At 41.7% G+C, this 15830-nt stretch overlaps 1 protein-coding gene across 3 annotated transcripts in view; it reads left to right on the forward strand.

Annotated features, from left to right (window-relative positions):
* Positions 1–10971, forward strand: part of ALG1 (ALG1 chitobiosyldiphosphodolichol beta-mannosyltransferase) — a 29636-nt gene extending 18665 nt beyond the window's left edge. The window contains exons 8-13 of one of the 3 annotated variants that reach the window (XM_081338614.1): positions 1145–1183; positions 2549–2608; positions 4666–4776; positions 5923–6037; positions 8081–8156; positions 10690–10970. In XM_081338614.1, the coding sequence (XP_081194740.1) occupies positions 1145–1183; positions 2549–2608; positions 4666–4776; positions 5923–6037; positions 8081–8156; positions 10690–10827 (539 nt within the window). In that variant the 3' untranslated portion in view covers positions 10828–10970. Of the gene's footprint in view, positions 1–1144; positions 1184–2548; positions 2609–4665; positions 4777–5922; positions 6038–8080; positions 8157–10689 lie in introns of all 3 variants that reach the window. The other 2 variants (XM_081338615.1, XM_081338616.1) reach the window with 2 other exon arrangements.
* Positions 10972–15830: the final 4859 nt, after the last annotated feature.

Genomic DNA, 15830 nt, shown 5'->3' on the forward strand with positions numbered 1-15830 from the left:
GGAAATAAGATTTATCCCGTGTCTGGGACTAAGCAAGTTTATTCTGAATGCTTAACAAACATTTAACACATATCTCTCTTGCTTCTCAGCTAACAAAGAGAGAGCGAGAGCCTGTGGCCTAGGGGTTAAAACAACTGCTTAAGATGCAGTCGGCCCAGGTTCGAATCTCAGAAGGGTATGGCTGACTGATGAGAACAAATAAGTTTGAAATGATCATATCGGTCTCCCACTGAGCCACCGCGTCGCTTAGCCCAATATAACCCAACCCAATATAAGCCAAGCCAAGCCAACCTCATTGTGGATTAGGACAGTGTATGGTTCCAGATGTGATCTTTGAAAGAGTCTGCATGTTAGAGGTTTGTGATGATTCTGGACCATTCTGCTCTCTGTGGCAAGAGGTATTAAAAATAAGCTTTATGATTGCCTTCCATCCCTTCTTGGCTTAGCTGGCATGCAAGTAGAATGATCAGATAGGAACTTAATAATCAGAGTTCATATACCCATTGCTGAGATTGCTTGGCTGTGTTGTCCATGTATATTTCAAGATTACAATGTAAATTTTTTAAAAAATATAGTTTAAAATGTTATTGCTCTTTGACTTGATCCACAGCTGTCTGCGTGACTTGTCATTCTGAGTTGTTTTGAATTTGACATCCACAAGAAGACAGTTCCCCTCTCATACACATCCGTCATACACACTCAAAAACCAACAGCTTTGCTTGGTTTATTTTAATCCCTATCTAGAGATGAGAATGATTTGAATTTCCAGGCTGGTGTAGATGTCTTCAAATACCAGACTGTCTCATCAAATTTGAATGTGGTTCTTATTTTCTGGCTCAAGATTTGTTAGCAGAGACGGGCTTTTCTCCATGTAGATGTAGGATGGCAGTTTTTCGGTTGCAATCAAGTATATTTAGAACATTTCTGTTTGATGGGAGGTGAATTTGTTCTTCCTTGGGCCTCATAACTAAAATTGGACACCATCTAGTTGCTCTTAAGATATAATGTATAGATCAACTTTCTCCAGTTGGTAATCTCCACATGCTTTGGGATTATCATCCCCAACTTTTTCAGCCAGCCTAAGGAAAGTGAATTTATAACCATGATCTTTGTGTAATAATTTCTTGTTCTTTTCTTTTTCTAGAGGATGAAGATTTTTCCATCCTGTTAGAAGCTTTAAAAGGTGAGCTGTCAAGAAAGCTTTTACAGTTTCTTAAAAACCAGCCATCTTCACGGTGAATCAACTAGCGATTTGTCCTCGCTGCTCTTCCTTGAAGAGATCAGGTTAAGAGTGGGTGGTGAGATGAACTTTCCTATCTGATCTTGGTCTTGCTCTGGTAATATAACCCACTCCGAAGGCCCAAAGTTGTAATAATAGCGGGTCATTTTATATTCTCACCAGAACTCTTGTTCTTCTCATTTTGCAAACCATACTAGGGCCAAGCCCGATGTATAAGTTCAACTGGATCCTTTTCCTTAGTCTTTCTCATCATGAAGGAAGATCACTTCCACAGATGTTATCCCTCCCCGTAAAGCTGTCTTTGGCTACTTTTGACCCCACTTCACCCCATCTTGTTCTCTTAAAACAGCCTCCCTCATTTGGCATAAGGCCAACCTGCTGGACCTCAACTCCCATCACTTCCAGTCAGCCTGTTGGTTGATGTTTATGGGCACCATGGTCCCCTCCAACTCACTGGGTGGTCTCCCTATGGAAATACCTCCCCTTCATATTCCGACGACAAAAGAGTCCTCAACTTACAAACATTCGTTTAGTGACCATTCAGAGCTACAACGGCACTGGCAAAAGGGACTTATGTCTATTGTTCACACTTAACAACGGTTGCAGCATCCCCCACGGTCACGTGATCAAAATATGGATGCTTCGTAAAGCAACATCCGAGGCCATGCGGTCACTATTTGTAACCTTCCCAGCCAGTTTCCGACAAAGCAATCAGTGGGATTGCATTAAACTAGATCTGTTTAATGACAGATTACAGATAATGACATGATTCATTTAACGACCACACACTTAAGAACTGTGGCAAGAAAAGTCATAAAATGGGGCAAAACTCACTTAACAATGGCCTTGTTTTAGCAATGAGATTTTTTTAGGCTCAGTTGGTGTCGTGAGCCGAGGACCACCTTTATTTATTTATTTATTTTGTGGCTTGCTGTGTCTGATTAGCGTGTTGTTCGTTGCCACTCAAAACGATTTTATGGGTCAGTTTTTGAAAAGCGTAGAAAGAAAACACTCCGAAAAAAGATGTTCAGGTTTTATGCTTGTATTGTTTATTGGAAGCCTTTCCAATTTTGGTACCCCCTAAAATTTGGCAGCCTAGAAGCTGCCTTTTTTCTTTTTCCTTTTTTGTCTCCCTATGCAAGAAATCAGACAGAATTGGCTGTACCAAACTGAGGATGCATTCCCTTTGAAATTTCATTGGGACTCCAGTTCACTTTTCAAAATTCTGGGCTTAGTTTAAAAGGGAACTTGCCTTTCGTAGCCTACGTAAATAATTCCGTACTTTGCTCTCTTCCCCCCCCCCCACAGAGTACGAGCATTGTGTCAGCAATGGAGTGAAACTTCCTTCTCTTGTGTGTGTGATCACAGGTAGCATCTTGAGTTGTTCGTTTTTTTTTAAACCAGCCTTTGTTTCTTCCAACATTTTGAGCTGCTGCATAAAATGCTTTCATTTAGCAGTGGGAGCATCTAACATTCAACTGCTTGAATGACATCAATTCTCGCTCTGCACATTTATAATACTAGTCCCACAACCCTTTTGAAGAAGAGCTTTTTCCTTGGTGCTCTCTGAGTGTGGTTGTTTCCTTGCAGACGTTTCATTACCAAACTAGGTAATATCATCGGTGGTAGAAGAGAGTGGGGTTTGCTTTCAGTTCATGAGCGCACCCCAAGTAACAGTGGGAAGACATGATGAAAATTATTACTTTCACAACACCTGGACAGACTCCACCCTAGCTTCAGTTGGGGAACTGTGAGCATCCTAAACCAAGCCAATTGTAAAAATGCTAAAGGGTTCCTGGAAGCCTGGCACTCAGTCCAAACAAACTTCCACAGGCACAGAGAGATAAACAATGTCTACATACCATTCAAAAGAGACAATCAAAACATCCAAAAAGGAATGAGATCAAAACATCTCCTCACCAGCAATCGACACCTAGTTGAGCAGAGATTAACGCCACGATTAACATTAGAACCCAATCAAGAAGCAAAGAACACCCCAGTCAAGGAACTACCAAGCTAGACAAACAAGTTAACAGTAAACAACAGCCCAAACAACAACCCACCGAGACCACTTCCACCTAACACTGACAGAGCAAGCTACTAACATACAGAACAGGGGTCTTCAAACTTGGCCCTTTTATGACTTGTGGACTTCAACTCCCAGAATTCCTCAGCCAGGCACGCATGCCTGGCTGAGGAATTCTGGGAGTTGAAGTCCACAAGTCATAAAAGGGCCAAGTTTGAAGACCCCTGATATAGAATGAGAGCAAACCCCACCGCCTACTAACACTGATAGTGTTACTTACCTTAGTAATGTAACGTCTGCAAGTTTCAAGTAGGTTTATTACAGTCAAAGACCAGAGACAAGTTAAAAACCTTGAAAGAGCCTTGGTGGAGCAGTGGGCTAATGCCTCCTTAAGTAACACCAGCTGCCTGCAATTAGTGCAAGTTCGCATCCCACCAGACTCAAGGTTGACTCAGCCTTCCATCCTTCCGAGGTAGGTAAAATGAGGACCCAGATTGTTGGGGGCAATTAAGCTGACTTTGTAATAATGCCGCTGGGGGGGTGAAAGCCCTAATAAGCAGGCATATACATAGAATGAAGGCTATTGCTGTCAAGGTAAAAAACACCTTTGTAGAGGGCGAAGGACCGTGCTTCAAAGAATGCATGATATGCATGCAGGAAGGCAAGAAAAACACGACGCATAATCTTACTAAATACCTTTTACTAAATATATATTATACAGAGCTAGCTCACTACATCCTAACGTAACAGTCAGTAACAGCAAAGTGATTAAACAATACAGAAAAAAAACTCTGGGAACTTTTCTAGACATGCGCACTAAACAGACTGAAACCATAACGTAGCTAGTCATATGGGATTCACTATGGTTACCAGATAAGTTATCACAACAGGTGCAGAGAGCAGGGGAAAATGTACAGTTAGAAATGAACTTTCTGACGAACAAAAAAAAACGTGCAGTGACAATTGCTAAGCACATTGATTTGTGCTTCTTAGATTGTAAGCCGCCCTGAGTTTTCGGAGAAGGGCGGGATATAAATGGGATTTAAAAAAAACAAAAAAAAAAGTTCACAGAATATCCGGTCAAAAATTCTAAAAATAAAATAATAAATAACAGATAAAATCACAATTTGGCATCCAATCTGTGAGTTACACATGAGCAAAACACAGCATGGTCTAGCTGTACTATTAACACCAATCCTTAACACAGTGAGGCCCGTGGCCATTAAATACTAAAATGCAACAGATTAGAAATTCGAAAGGGTTTTGTGCGTTAGTTGTGTAAAGAAACGTCTACAGGAAAGCCTCCAAGCTCAGAGAGCACCAGGGACCCCTCAGTTCAACCCTGAGCTGAGAATATTCTGTCAACTTTTCCTTACATGCGGTGGTTCTCTTATCAAAGGCAAAGGGCCTCTGAAGGACCATTACACCAGGTTGATGGCTACACTGCACTTCAAGCATATCCAGATTTGCACCCCCTGGCTGGAAGCAGAAGACTACGCCCTGTTGCTCGGCAAGAAAATTTTTCTTTTTCATAGGTGGGATGGTACTAATCGGATACATTCAAGACAAGGGGGCTTATGGTATCTTTGCCTTTGGCAAGCAGTTCTACTGAACTCTCCCTTTCGAAGTATTTCTAGCAGGACTCCTAGATTCTTCAACAGCTTTGTTCCTTACACCACCCGTCTTGTAAAAAAAATGTGTTTTTTGCCATGACTGGCTGTATCGCTCCTCATTCGGTTGTCTTGGCCCACATCCGCCTCATCCGCGGATGATGGCCAACACAACCGAATTAGGAGCGATGCAGCCAATCATAGGCGGATGGACCTGCAACGCGCTTAGTGGGCAAATTGCCGACACCTAAAGAGCTATAAAGATGAGGGCTTCCTAATGTTAGCTTGCACTTTGATAACATTAGTAGTTGCTAATGAAAGCTCAGTATTTAATAAAATGTTTTTGTCCCGGAGATCAGCATTTCAGTATGCCTTTTTTACAAATTATATATATATATATATATATATATATATATATGTATATGTATATGTATATGTATATGTATATGTATATGTATATGTATATGTATATGTATATGTGTATGTATGTATGTATGTTAAGTATTTGTCAAGGCTTTTTGAAAGCACCTTGCTAATTAACTCTTTCATTCCTGTTTTGGCCTGTCTCAAGGCTTATCCACAGGATATAGTCAACTATGACAGCTCATTATTTGTGCAAATTATTCAAATTGCTAATAAAGAATTTGGGAGGCTGAGATGGCCATTATGATGAGAACATAAAGAGTTCGAAATGGCCATCTCAGCCTCCCAAATTCTTTATTAGCAATTTGAATAATTTGCATATATATATATATATATATATATATATATATATATATATATATATATATATATATATATATATATATATATATATACACACACACATACACACACATGCACATACACATATCTATATATCCAAACTAGACTGTGTTGTTTCTCTGTGGTGTGGGTGTGTGTGTATGCATAATCTTTTGTCACGTTTATGTATTGGTGGTTACCCTTTGACAGCTGAATGCAACAAAATTTCATTTTAGTGTACACTGATTCATGTACATTTAAAGTGACAATGAAGTTACTCTATTCTTCTATTTCTCTTACAGGCTCTGCCGATTTAGGGGTTTGTCTTCATAAATCCTCCAGCGGTTTAGACTTGCCCATGAAAGTGGTAGATATGTTTGGCTGCTGCCTGCCCGTCTGCGCAGTGCAGTTCCAGTGGTAAGGACTGTGTGTCTGTGTGTCTGTGTGTGTATGTTAAAGCTTGTCCCACTCTCCTCCGCCACTCCCAGTGAATAGATGGTTCTTGAAAACAAGGAACACACAAAATGCCTGCTGGATGGATGGAATGTGCATCTGGAGAAAAGATGGAGGAAAATTTCGGCTGTCCCACCGTAGCTTCCCAGGGAGGAAGTAACCCAAAATAGATTGCCCAGTCTGCGTGGGGGAAGGAAGAAAAGACCGGGTGCCCAAACTGCAGCCTAAAACGCCCTTATTTATTGCAAAGTGCCAGGGGTGCATCAGCGTTGTGGTGCCCTTGCGGGGGGGGGGCAGGGAGGTGCCTCTGAGTGCCGCCTCTGGCACACAAAAACCTGGGGCGCAAAAATGGACCAACCTGCTGCAACCCTCCCTTTTCTTCCAGTCCGCCAATCGACAATGGTTGGTGACTTCTGATCTATCACCTCTACTCAAGCTTGCCGCTTTGCCTCCTTTGTGCTGGGCAGAGCTCCTGCTCCGGGTGGCGGCGGTGGCCTCATGGACCTGCTGCTGGCGGCGGCACGTATGCCAACAGAGAGGGCTCTGAGTGCCGCCTCTGGCACGCGTACCATAGGATCACCACCACTGCCCTAGTATCTCCCAGGGTATGTCTGCACGTAGCCCTCAATTTACAACCACAATTTGAACCAGAATTTTCATTGCAAAAGAAGGCGCTTGTTAAGTGATGCCCGATTTTACGGTCTTTTTGCCATGGTAAAGCAAAAACCCTGAAGTTGTGAAGTGATTCATGTTGTTAGGTGAGTCCGACTCCCCCCATTGGCTTTGCTATCGGAAGCCCTTCTGGGAAGGTTGCCAATGGTAACCCCGGGATTAGTGCAACCGTTGTAGATACTTGCCGGTTGCCAAGCGCCCCAATTTTGACTGGGGAAACGACAACAGTCATAAGAGTGAGCTCTAGTCTTAAAGTCATTTTTTTGCAGTGCTGTTGTTAACTTCAAACATTCACTAAACAAATTGCTGTAAATCAAGAACTACCTAGAATAGGTTTGTACCGTAGGTCGGGGGTCCTCAACCTTGGCCCCTTTAAGACTTGTTGCTGGCTGAGGAATTCCGGGAGTTAATGTCCACAAGTCTTAAAGGGGCCAAGGTTGAGGACCCCTGTCGTAGGTCTGGGAAGACTCTTGCCTACTATGTGTAAGCAGTAAAGAACTGGAATCGATTGGATCTTACTGTCAGAATCCATTTATATCCCATTCATAAAACTCTTATCTGTATGTTTCTAAAATTTTATACCTCCCCCTGGAGTCTACCATTTTTGCAAGGAGGAGAAGAGAGGATGTGTATTCAGCCTGCCGGGAGGCTGTCTTCAAAGACCAGGGGAAGAACCTTTGAACTGAATCTCTAAAGGAAGGGAGCAATTGTCGTAAAGACATGAGAGTTCCCTCTTTCCCATGGAAGGATTTGACACCTGAATTTTAATTGACCCAGGACAAACCAGATGGCTTGGAGGGAGGGGGTTCGACCCGGGGACTCTTTAAAAAGCACCAAACTGTAACACAGTTCAGATCCTGTCTAGTATTCCCATCACCAATCATGTTTCAGTAAAAGCTCCTTTTGAACAATTCCTGTTTCAAGAGTTCGTTCTTTCCTAAGATGTGGATTGGGGTGGGTCCTGACACTTACTGTGTTATCGTTGGACTTAGGCCCAACCCTTCTGAATGCCTTCCCCAGCCCTGGTGCCTTCCACCCGGGCTACGATTCAACTTCCCCAAATTTTGGAAGCTATAATTCCAATCCACACCGGAAAGCACCAGATTGGAGAAAGTCAGGTTGGCGGTTGCTGTGTGGAAAGCAAAGTGGGGCTTCTGGGTTCAGAAATAACAAGGACCAGCTACACATGTGCAGGCACAAATCAAGCGCGGACTTCGAGAGACCTCCTTTTGATTCAGAATGGCCTTCCGTACTGCAAACTGATTTTGCGCCCCCTCCTCAGCTACCAGGGAGATCTTTTTCTAACCCCCCCCCCCCCTTTCTATTTCTTTGCAGTTTACACGAGCTAGTGAAACATGACGTGAATGGATTGATATTTAAGGACTCGTGTGAACTTGCAGAACAGCTGAAGGTTTGGGAATGCTTCTCAGATTACTTCTTGATAGTGCTGTTTGGGTCGTTTATGTAACTATTGTATCTTATGATGTATGACTTATCACTGTTGCTTATATGTATACTGGGAGCTTATGCATCGAAGACAAATTCTTTGTGTGGCCAATCACACTTGGCCAATGAAGAATACTCTACTCTACCCTACCCTACCCTACCCTACCCTACTCTACTCTTATTCCTCCTCCTTCTCCTCTTCTTCTTCCTCTTCCTCCTCTTCCTCTTCCTCTTCTTTACTTTTTAGCCTGACTCCCCACTTTCTGCAGTATTTCTTGACTTCCTTTGAATCTGAGAATGGATGTCTAGCACCAACTATGGTTTTTTTTTCCTGTTAGCAGTTCCTTGATAATCCTACAACTTGTTATGTTATGGTGCTGATGTATGCCCCAGTTACTGAGGTGGCACTGATCCCATATCTCCCTAAGTCCCATTTGGGAAAAAATAATAGCAATCTCACATAGATTTATATACCGCTTCACAGTTGCTTTACAGCCTTCTCTAAGCGGTTCACAGAGTCAGCATATTGGTCCCAGTAATCTGGGCGCTCTTTTTAGTGACCTCAGAAGGATGGAAGGCTTGGTCAACCTTGAGCCGGTTAGGATCGAATTCCAGGCTGTGGGCAGAGTTAGCCTGCAATACCACATTCTAACCACTGCACCATCACAGCTCCTATTATTTTTTATTATCTTAATTGGTGGTTCAGGAAGTCTTTACAGACTAAGATGGCAGGTATTCCTAGATCTGGCTGATCACGTTTTGCAACTTTTGTTGATTTTAAACCTGCATTTGATGCAATCTGTAGACCAAATCTGTGGTCCAAAACTTAAAAACCCTTCAACAGACTGCTGCTTTTGAGATTTAAATATCACAAGAACTTAAGGCTGAAAGTTAGATGTAGCATTCAAGGACACGTTACTAAATACCTGGAAGAAGAGAAGTTAAATGTGTATTCAATTATCTTATAAAGTCCCCGGGGCCTCATCTAAGCAATATCACTTTCCATCCTCTTCAACTAGCCCATAGCCATACCGACATCAGTAATTTTCTCCTTGACCCTCTTAGCCTTCAAAGAGTTTTGCTACTTTTTTATCGCAATAATTAAGAATTAATTAATTAACAATACGTTTTTGCTCAGATCGAGATTATAGCCTTTTCTAAACCTTTTCTAAAGCAGTGAATGTGGCATTGATCAAAACCTTTAAATGTTGAGGGGGTGGGGCTGATTAGGAGGCAAACAGAATTGCCCTTCTAGTAGATAAATTTAATTCTTCTTGAGAGAAAAAAAGCTACACTAAGAAAATTGAATGACTGTGTAACGGTGTTTGATTTTGTGCTGCCTTTTCATAGGTTTTTTTTGGTTTTTTAATCTTAAGAACATTTGTGATGCACAATTTTGGGCTGCACAAAATTATACAGGTAGTCCTCAAGTTGCAACCACAATTGACCCCAAAATGTCTGTTGCTAAGTGAGACATTTGTTAAGTGGGTTTTGCCCCAGTTTGCGACCTTTCCTGCCACAGTTGTTAAGTGAATCACTGCAGTTAATAAGTTAGTAACACGGTTGTTAAGTGAATCCGGCTTCCCCATTAATTTTGCTTGTCGAAAGGTCGCAAAAGGTGATCAGATAATCTTGGGGCACGGCAACAGTCATACGTATGAACCAGTTGCCAAGCGCCTGAATTTTGATCACATGATCACAGGGGTGCTACAAAGGTCGTAAGTGAAAAATTATTATTATTATTAATTTTATTATTAATTTTATTTGTATACCGCCCTTCTCCTGAAGGACTCAGGGCGGTGAACAGGGCAATACATGTTAAAAAGACAGAACACAAAAATTAAAAAAGATTAAACAAAATGCCCACAACTCTTACAATAGGTTAAAACACATTTAAAAGTAATAAAAACCCAACCCCATCCCATCAGGCCAGGCCAGCTTGTTCAAAGAGATACGTCTTTAGATCGCGCCGGAAGGAGCGAAGGTCGGGCGCCATCCGGAGCTCAACCGGAAGACGGTTCCATAAATCCGGCGCGCCCACAGAGAACGCCCTCCCCCTGGGGGCCACCAGTCGGCACTCTCTGACCGGTGGCACCCTGAGGAGGCCCTCTCTGTGGGAGCGTACTGGGCGGAGGGAAGTTGATGCCGGCCGCAGGTGCTCCCTAAGGTACTCCGGACCCATGCCATGTAGGGCTTTATAGGTCAATACCTTTGTAGGTCAATACCTACAAATGGTCATGAGTCACTTTTTTCATTGCTGTTGTAATTTTGGAACAGTCACTAAATGAACTGTTGTAAACCGAGGACTACCTGTACTATAGTTTTCCTAATCCTAATATTTTAATAATACAGTTTCATAGTTTTAGTAGTTCTCAGTGTTATTCTTCCATATTTGATGGGCTAGAGACTACCTATATTGGATTGGTTTCAAATTTCATGGTCCACCCTGTTCATTGCATAGCGTTCTTTTTATCATGTTTGGGGTTTTTGCCTTACAGATGCTTTTCGGGGAATTTCCTGCCGAGGAAGGCCAGCTTGCGTTATTCCGAAGAAATCTTCGCCTGGCAAAGCAGCAGCGCTGGGACGAGAGCTGGGAACAGACAGTATTTCCTCTGTTCAGCGACCAATCAGATTAGCTTATAATAAATTAGAAGCTAGTTGATAAACGATGGTATTTTTCCAATTTTGTATTATCGGTGTTTGAAAATTAAAAACAAACCAGCTTAAATAAGATTTTCATGACTTTATGTTGAATAAAAATATGGCATTTTATTTTGGTAAATCAAAAAACAACAACAACTATGTGAAGCTTGGTCGCAGTCCTTTCCTATTTTTGTCCATTAATTGGTCACATTCCATGCAAACTGAGGTGCCAGTTCATGGATGGAAATTAGCCTTCTACAGGGAGTCCTCGACTTACGACAGTTCACTTAGTGACCTTTCAAAGTTACAACAGCACTGAAAAAAGGGACTTAGGACCATTTTTCAGTTACGACCTTTGAAGCATCCCCATGGTCATGTGATCAACATTCAGATGCTTGGCAACTGACTCATATTTATGACAGTTGCAGTGTCCCGGGGTTATGTGATCATCTTTTGACAAGCAAAGTCCACGGGGAAGCCAGATTCACTTATTGACCGTGTTACTGATCAGCTGCAGTGATTCACCTAACAACTGTGGCAAGAAAGCTTGTAAAATGGGGCAAAACTGACTTTAAAATGTCTCATTAAACAACAGAAATTTTGGGCTAAGCCGAGGACTATCTGTACTTGAATTGCAATTGGCGTTGGAATATTGTTTTTGCGTTCTGGGAATCAGCTTGCTACCTCATAATCATAATTCTTTTGGATGGGGACCCAAAATTCTATTGCTAAGCACATTGGTGTGTGCTTAAATTGTAAGCCGCCCTGAGTCTTCGGAGAAGGGCGGGATATAAATGGGATTAAAAAAAAAATCTTCAGATGTTGAGCCACAACTCAAAGCGTTCCTTCCCGCTGGATGTGCAAAGGTAGATTAAATCGAAAACAGGAATGGGGAAATCACTTTTCTTGAGAATCTTAAGTGCCATAGCAACGTACTTCTGAATTTGGTCTATGACAACACAGCCAACTCTCCATGGCCAACTTGCACAGCTAACATGCCATGGCCAACTTGCCACAGCCAACTTACCATGGTCAATTTGGTGTGGCCAACTTGCCACAGCCAACTTGCCATGGTCAACTTGCCGTGGCCAACTTGCCACACTCAACTTGCTGTGACCAACTTGCCACAGCCAATTTGCCACAGCCAACTTGCCACGGTCAACTTGCTGTGGCCAACTTGCCATAGCCAACTTGCCATGGTCAACTTGCTGTGGCCAACTCACCATGGGACAACTTGCTATGGGACAAGAGTTACACTAATATCAAAGAAATGGTGGAATAGAATCATTAAAAGAAAGGATCCAAAAGGAGGGACAGAATGAAATACGAATGACAAAAATTATTTTTTAAAATTTGTTGGCCTTGCTGAGTTGGCCATGTGAATTGGCTGTGGCACGTTGTCCCATTCCGTTCTGAATCAGCTTGCTTCATGTGACCTCCAAAGGTATTTGTAAAATATTTAGTTTCCACACGAATTTTTCAAACAAAAAGTACCTGAAAATGAGATGTCAAAAAGTCGATATTTAAATGCTTATCTGTACTGGAGGGAAAGGTAGCTTATAAATATTTAAAATATTTTAAGACATATGTATGGATGTGCATGCAATTTCCTTTCCTTTCAAACAGCCAAATGCTACGTGCACAAGCATGTTTGTCTCAGCAATACTATATAAAAAACATTCTTTTCATTGGGGTTTATCGCCTGCTTTTTCATCTCTATTAATGGAAAGGCCAATATCTGAAAAACTGATCTCCATTTTTTGAAGTGTTTAGGTGAAAAAAGAGCTATTGAATATAACACTCCTGTAGTGGATAAGACTGGAAGATATCTTATTCACCCAAGATGCATAATTCATGGAAGGCATTTAGTTATAAATTCTTGTTCTTGAATTCTTACTGAGAATACTGCTTTTTCCCCGTGCTTGTAGAAGTTTGTTGCAGCAAAGCATAAGAAACAGGACTGTCGGTTATTTAAATTCGTTGCAAAGTTAAATAAGAACAGAGAAAGTAGAATTTTGTGTTATCCAGTAGGACTGATTAGATTCCACTGTGGAATGATTAAGCTGCAGGTCTTGCATTTATGTGGATTTTTTTTTTAATCCCATTTATATCCCGCCCTTCTCCGAAGACTCAGGGCGGCTTACAATGTAAGGCACAAATCAATGTGCTTAGCAATAGTCTTCATTCTATGTATATGCCTGCTTATTAGGGCTTTCGCCCCCCCCCCAAGCGGCATTATTACAAAGTCAGCTTATTGCCTCCAACAATCTGGGTCCTCATTTTACCTACCTGGGAAGGATGGAAGGCTGAGTCAACCTTGACTCCCCTCGTCTCTTTCTTCATGGGAAAAACACAGAACATAACAGGGGTAGAAGGGACCTTGGAGTTTTTCTAGTTCCAACCCCTTGCTCAAAGTAGGAAATCTTATACCATGCCAGACAAGTGGTTGTCTGGTCTAATTTTGAAAATCTCCAGTGATGGGGCCTCCACAACTCTAGGAGGCAAGCTATTCCTTCGATTGTTCCCACAATTTCTCTTTAGTTCTAGATTGGATCTCTCTTTAATGATCTTCGACCCATTACTTCTTGTCCTGATCTTGGGTGCTTTAAGGTAAAGGTGCTAGTCGTTTCCGACTCTGGGGGCCGGTGCTCATTTCCGTTTCAAAGCCGAAGAGCCAGCGCTTGTCCGAGGACGTCTCCGTGATCATCTGGCCGGCATGACTAGACGCCAAAGGCGCACGGAACGCTGTTACCTTCCTACCGTAGTGGTCCCTATTTTTCTACTTGCATTTTTACGTGCTTTCGAACTGCTAGGTTGGCAGATGCTGGGACGAGTTAACAGGTGCTCACTCTGTAACGCAGCACTCGGGATTCGACCTGCCAAACTGCCGACCTTCTGATCGACAAGCTCAGCGTCTTAACCCACTGAGCCACCGCGTCCCTTTTTCAAATATTGGAAGACTGCTTCATATCCCCTTTAATCCTTCTCTTCAATAGACTAATTCCCGTCGCTGTTCATCATACAATTTAGCTTTCTTGTCATGCTCTGTCCTCCTGTAACCTACATCTAATGGACCTCTGAAATGGGCCAGACTCTTCTCGGTTGCTCGCTGTATGACAGATACCCAAGTAGTCCTCAACCAATGGAACGGCCTGCCTCCAGAGGTTGTGGGTGCTTCCATCACTGGAGGCTTTTAAGAAGAGACTGGGCAGCCACTTGTCTGGAAATGGGACAGGGTCTCCTGCTTGAGCAGGGGGTGGGGTTGGACTAGAAGAACTCCAAGGCCCCTTCTGAGTCTGTCATTCTGCTATGACTGAAATGGAGAAGGCCCATTAAGGTTGTTGACAGTCATAAAATGGGCCGCCTACGCAATCGACCCAACTTTATGACCTCTCTTGAGGTGGTTGTTAAGTGAACAGTGGTCATTAGGTGAACCAATGGTTCGTTATGGACCGGTTTTGCCGAAAACCAGAAAAATGCTGGTTTTGGGCACAAACATCGTAAAATGTAGTCGTATGGCCATGGAACACTACAAACAGTTGTAGTTGTGGGGCAGTTGCCGAGCACTCAACATGATCATGGAGGGCGGCCATTAGAACTTCTTCAACTAGAAGTGGGTCGTAAGGACTCCAGTGAGGTCCATCGTTACTTCAAACATTCACTAAGCAATCAGTGATAAGTCAAGGACTCCTGCATATGGTTGGGTTCATGCAGTATGTTACCTAGATTTATGATATTGGGTTCGTCTTCTGCTCAGAACAGGAATCCAGAATATCAATTGGTTTGAATAAAGAGGACTTTTGGGGTCATTGGTTCCACCATCAAGGTCTCATTAACGCTGGGTGATTTATTTTGAATTAACACTGGAATCTGCTTTCTAGTAATTGTGTAACAAAGGATATTTCATAGATCCAAATCAATATCTTTTTAATATCTTACAAAGCAAGGCTACTATTAATCTTCATATACGGTGTATATGTAGTCAATTTACATTTATATTTTCTATATAAATAATGGGATGTAGATGGCTGATTACATAGGTTGATTACTATTTTCATCATTAGAGTATTATATGAAATCAGACCATACAGGGGGGGGGGAAAGTAATTTTCTCTCTTATTTTTCTTTAACTAGTTTCAATTTATATGTTAATTTTTCTGTTAAGGCAATGGACCATATTTATCATGCCAATTTTTCTAAGATGACCCTTCTGGATATATCCAGCATTTTCTGTTACTAATCTAGCAGCATTAATAACAAGTGTAATCGTGCCTTACTTTTCAAATTTGTATTCTTAACAGATAAGAATAACAAAAGCTGTAAGATGTTTTCTTTTTTTACTTTGATTAATAGTTAATGGGATTATCTGAACTACCATATCCCCAAATTTACAAATGTTTGGGGATCACCATAGGTAGAATGGATTTTTCCCCCTTGCTACCTCTCCAACATTTATTTCAATTTCTTTTTTTATTATGTATGAAATGTTAAGTGGGATAAGTGCCAACAGTATGCAAACTTGAAATGTAATTTGTGCAAAGCTATTGAGAATAACGTAGGATTTTTTTCCCCTTCCGTATTTATAATTCATTTGGGGGTATTTTTCTCTCAACGGCTAAGGCTTTCTCCCAGTTTCAAACTGTAGTAGAAGTTTGTGAAATTGTGCACTATTAGGATGTTGTTATTAATTACTAATAATATACATTGATGGGGTACATGTATGTATGTGCAAAGCAAGCATCTGTAAAAAAAAGGTCCATTAGCTCTTAATATTTTGCAGTAGTTTCTGTCCATTCATATGATTGTAGATTCTTTTAATTCAGTGTTGCCATATTGTAGGACCAAGGAAAACATACCTTCTCTGTTGCAATGTATTTTCTCAAATTTAAGAAAACTGGTATAACGCAAGTTTTGTTAGCGTACCGATACAGAATATTTGTAGTTCAGGGCTGAAATGAGGGGTCCTTAGTGCCCTCTGAGCTTGGTTGTTTTCTTG

This window comes from Vipera berus, assembly GCF_964194415.1.
Source record: "Vipera berus genome assembly, chromosome: 13".
Lineage (NCBI taxonomy): Eukaryota > Metazoa > Chordata > Lepidosauria > Squamata > Viperidae > Vipera > Vipera berus.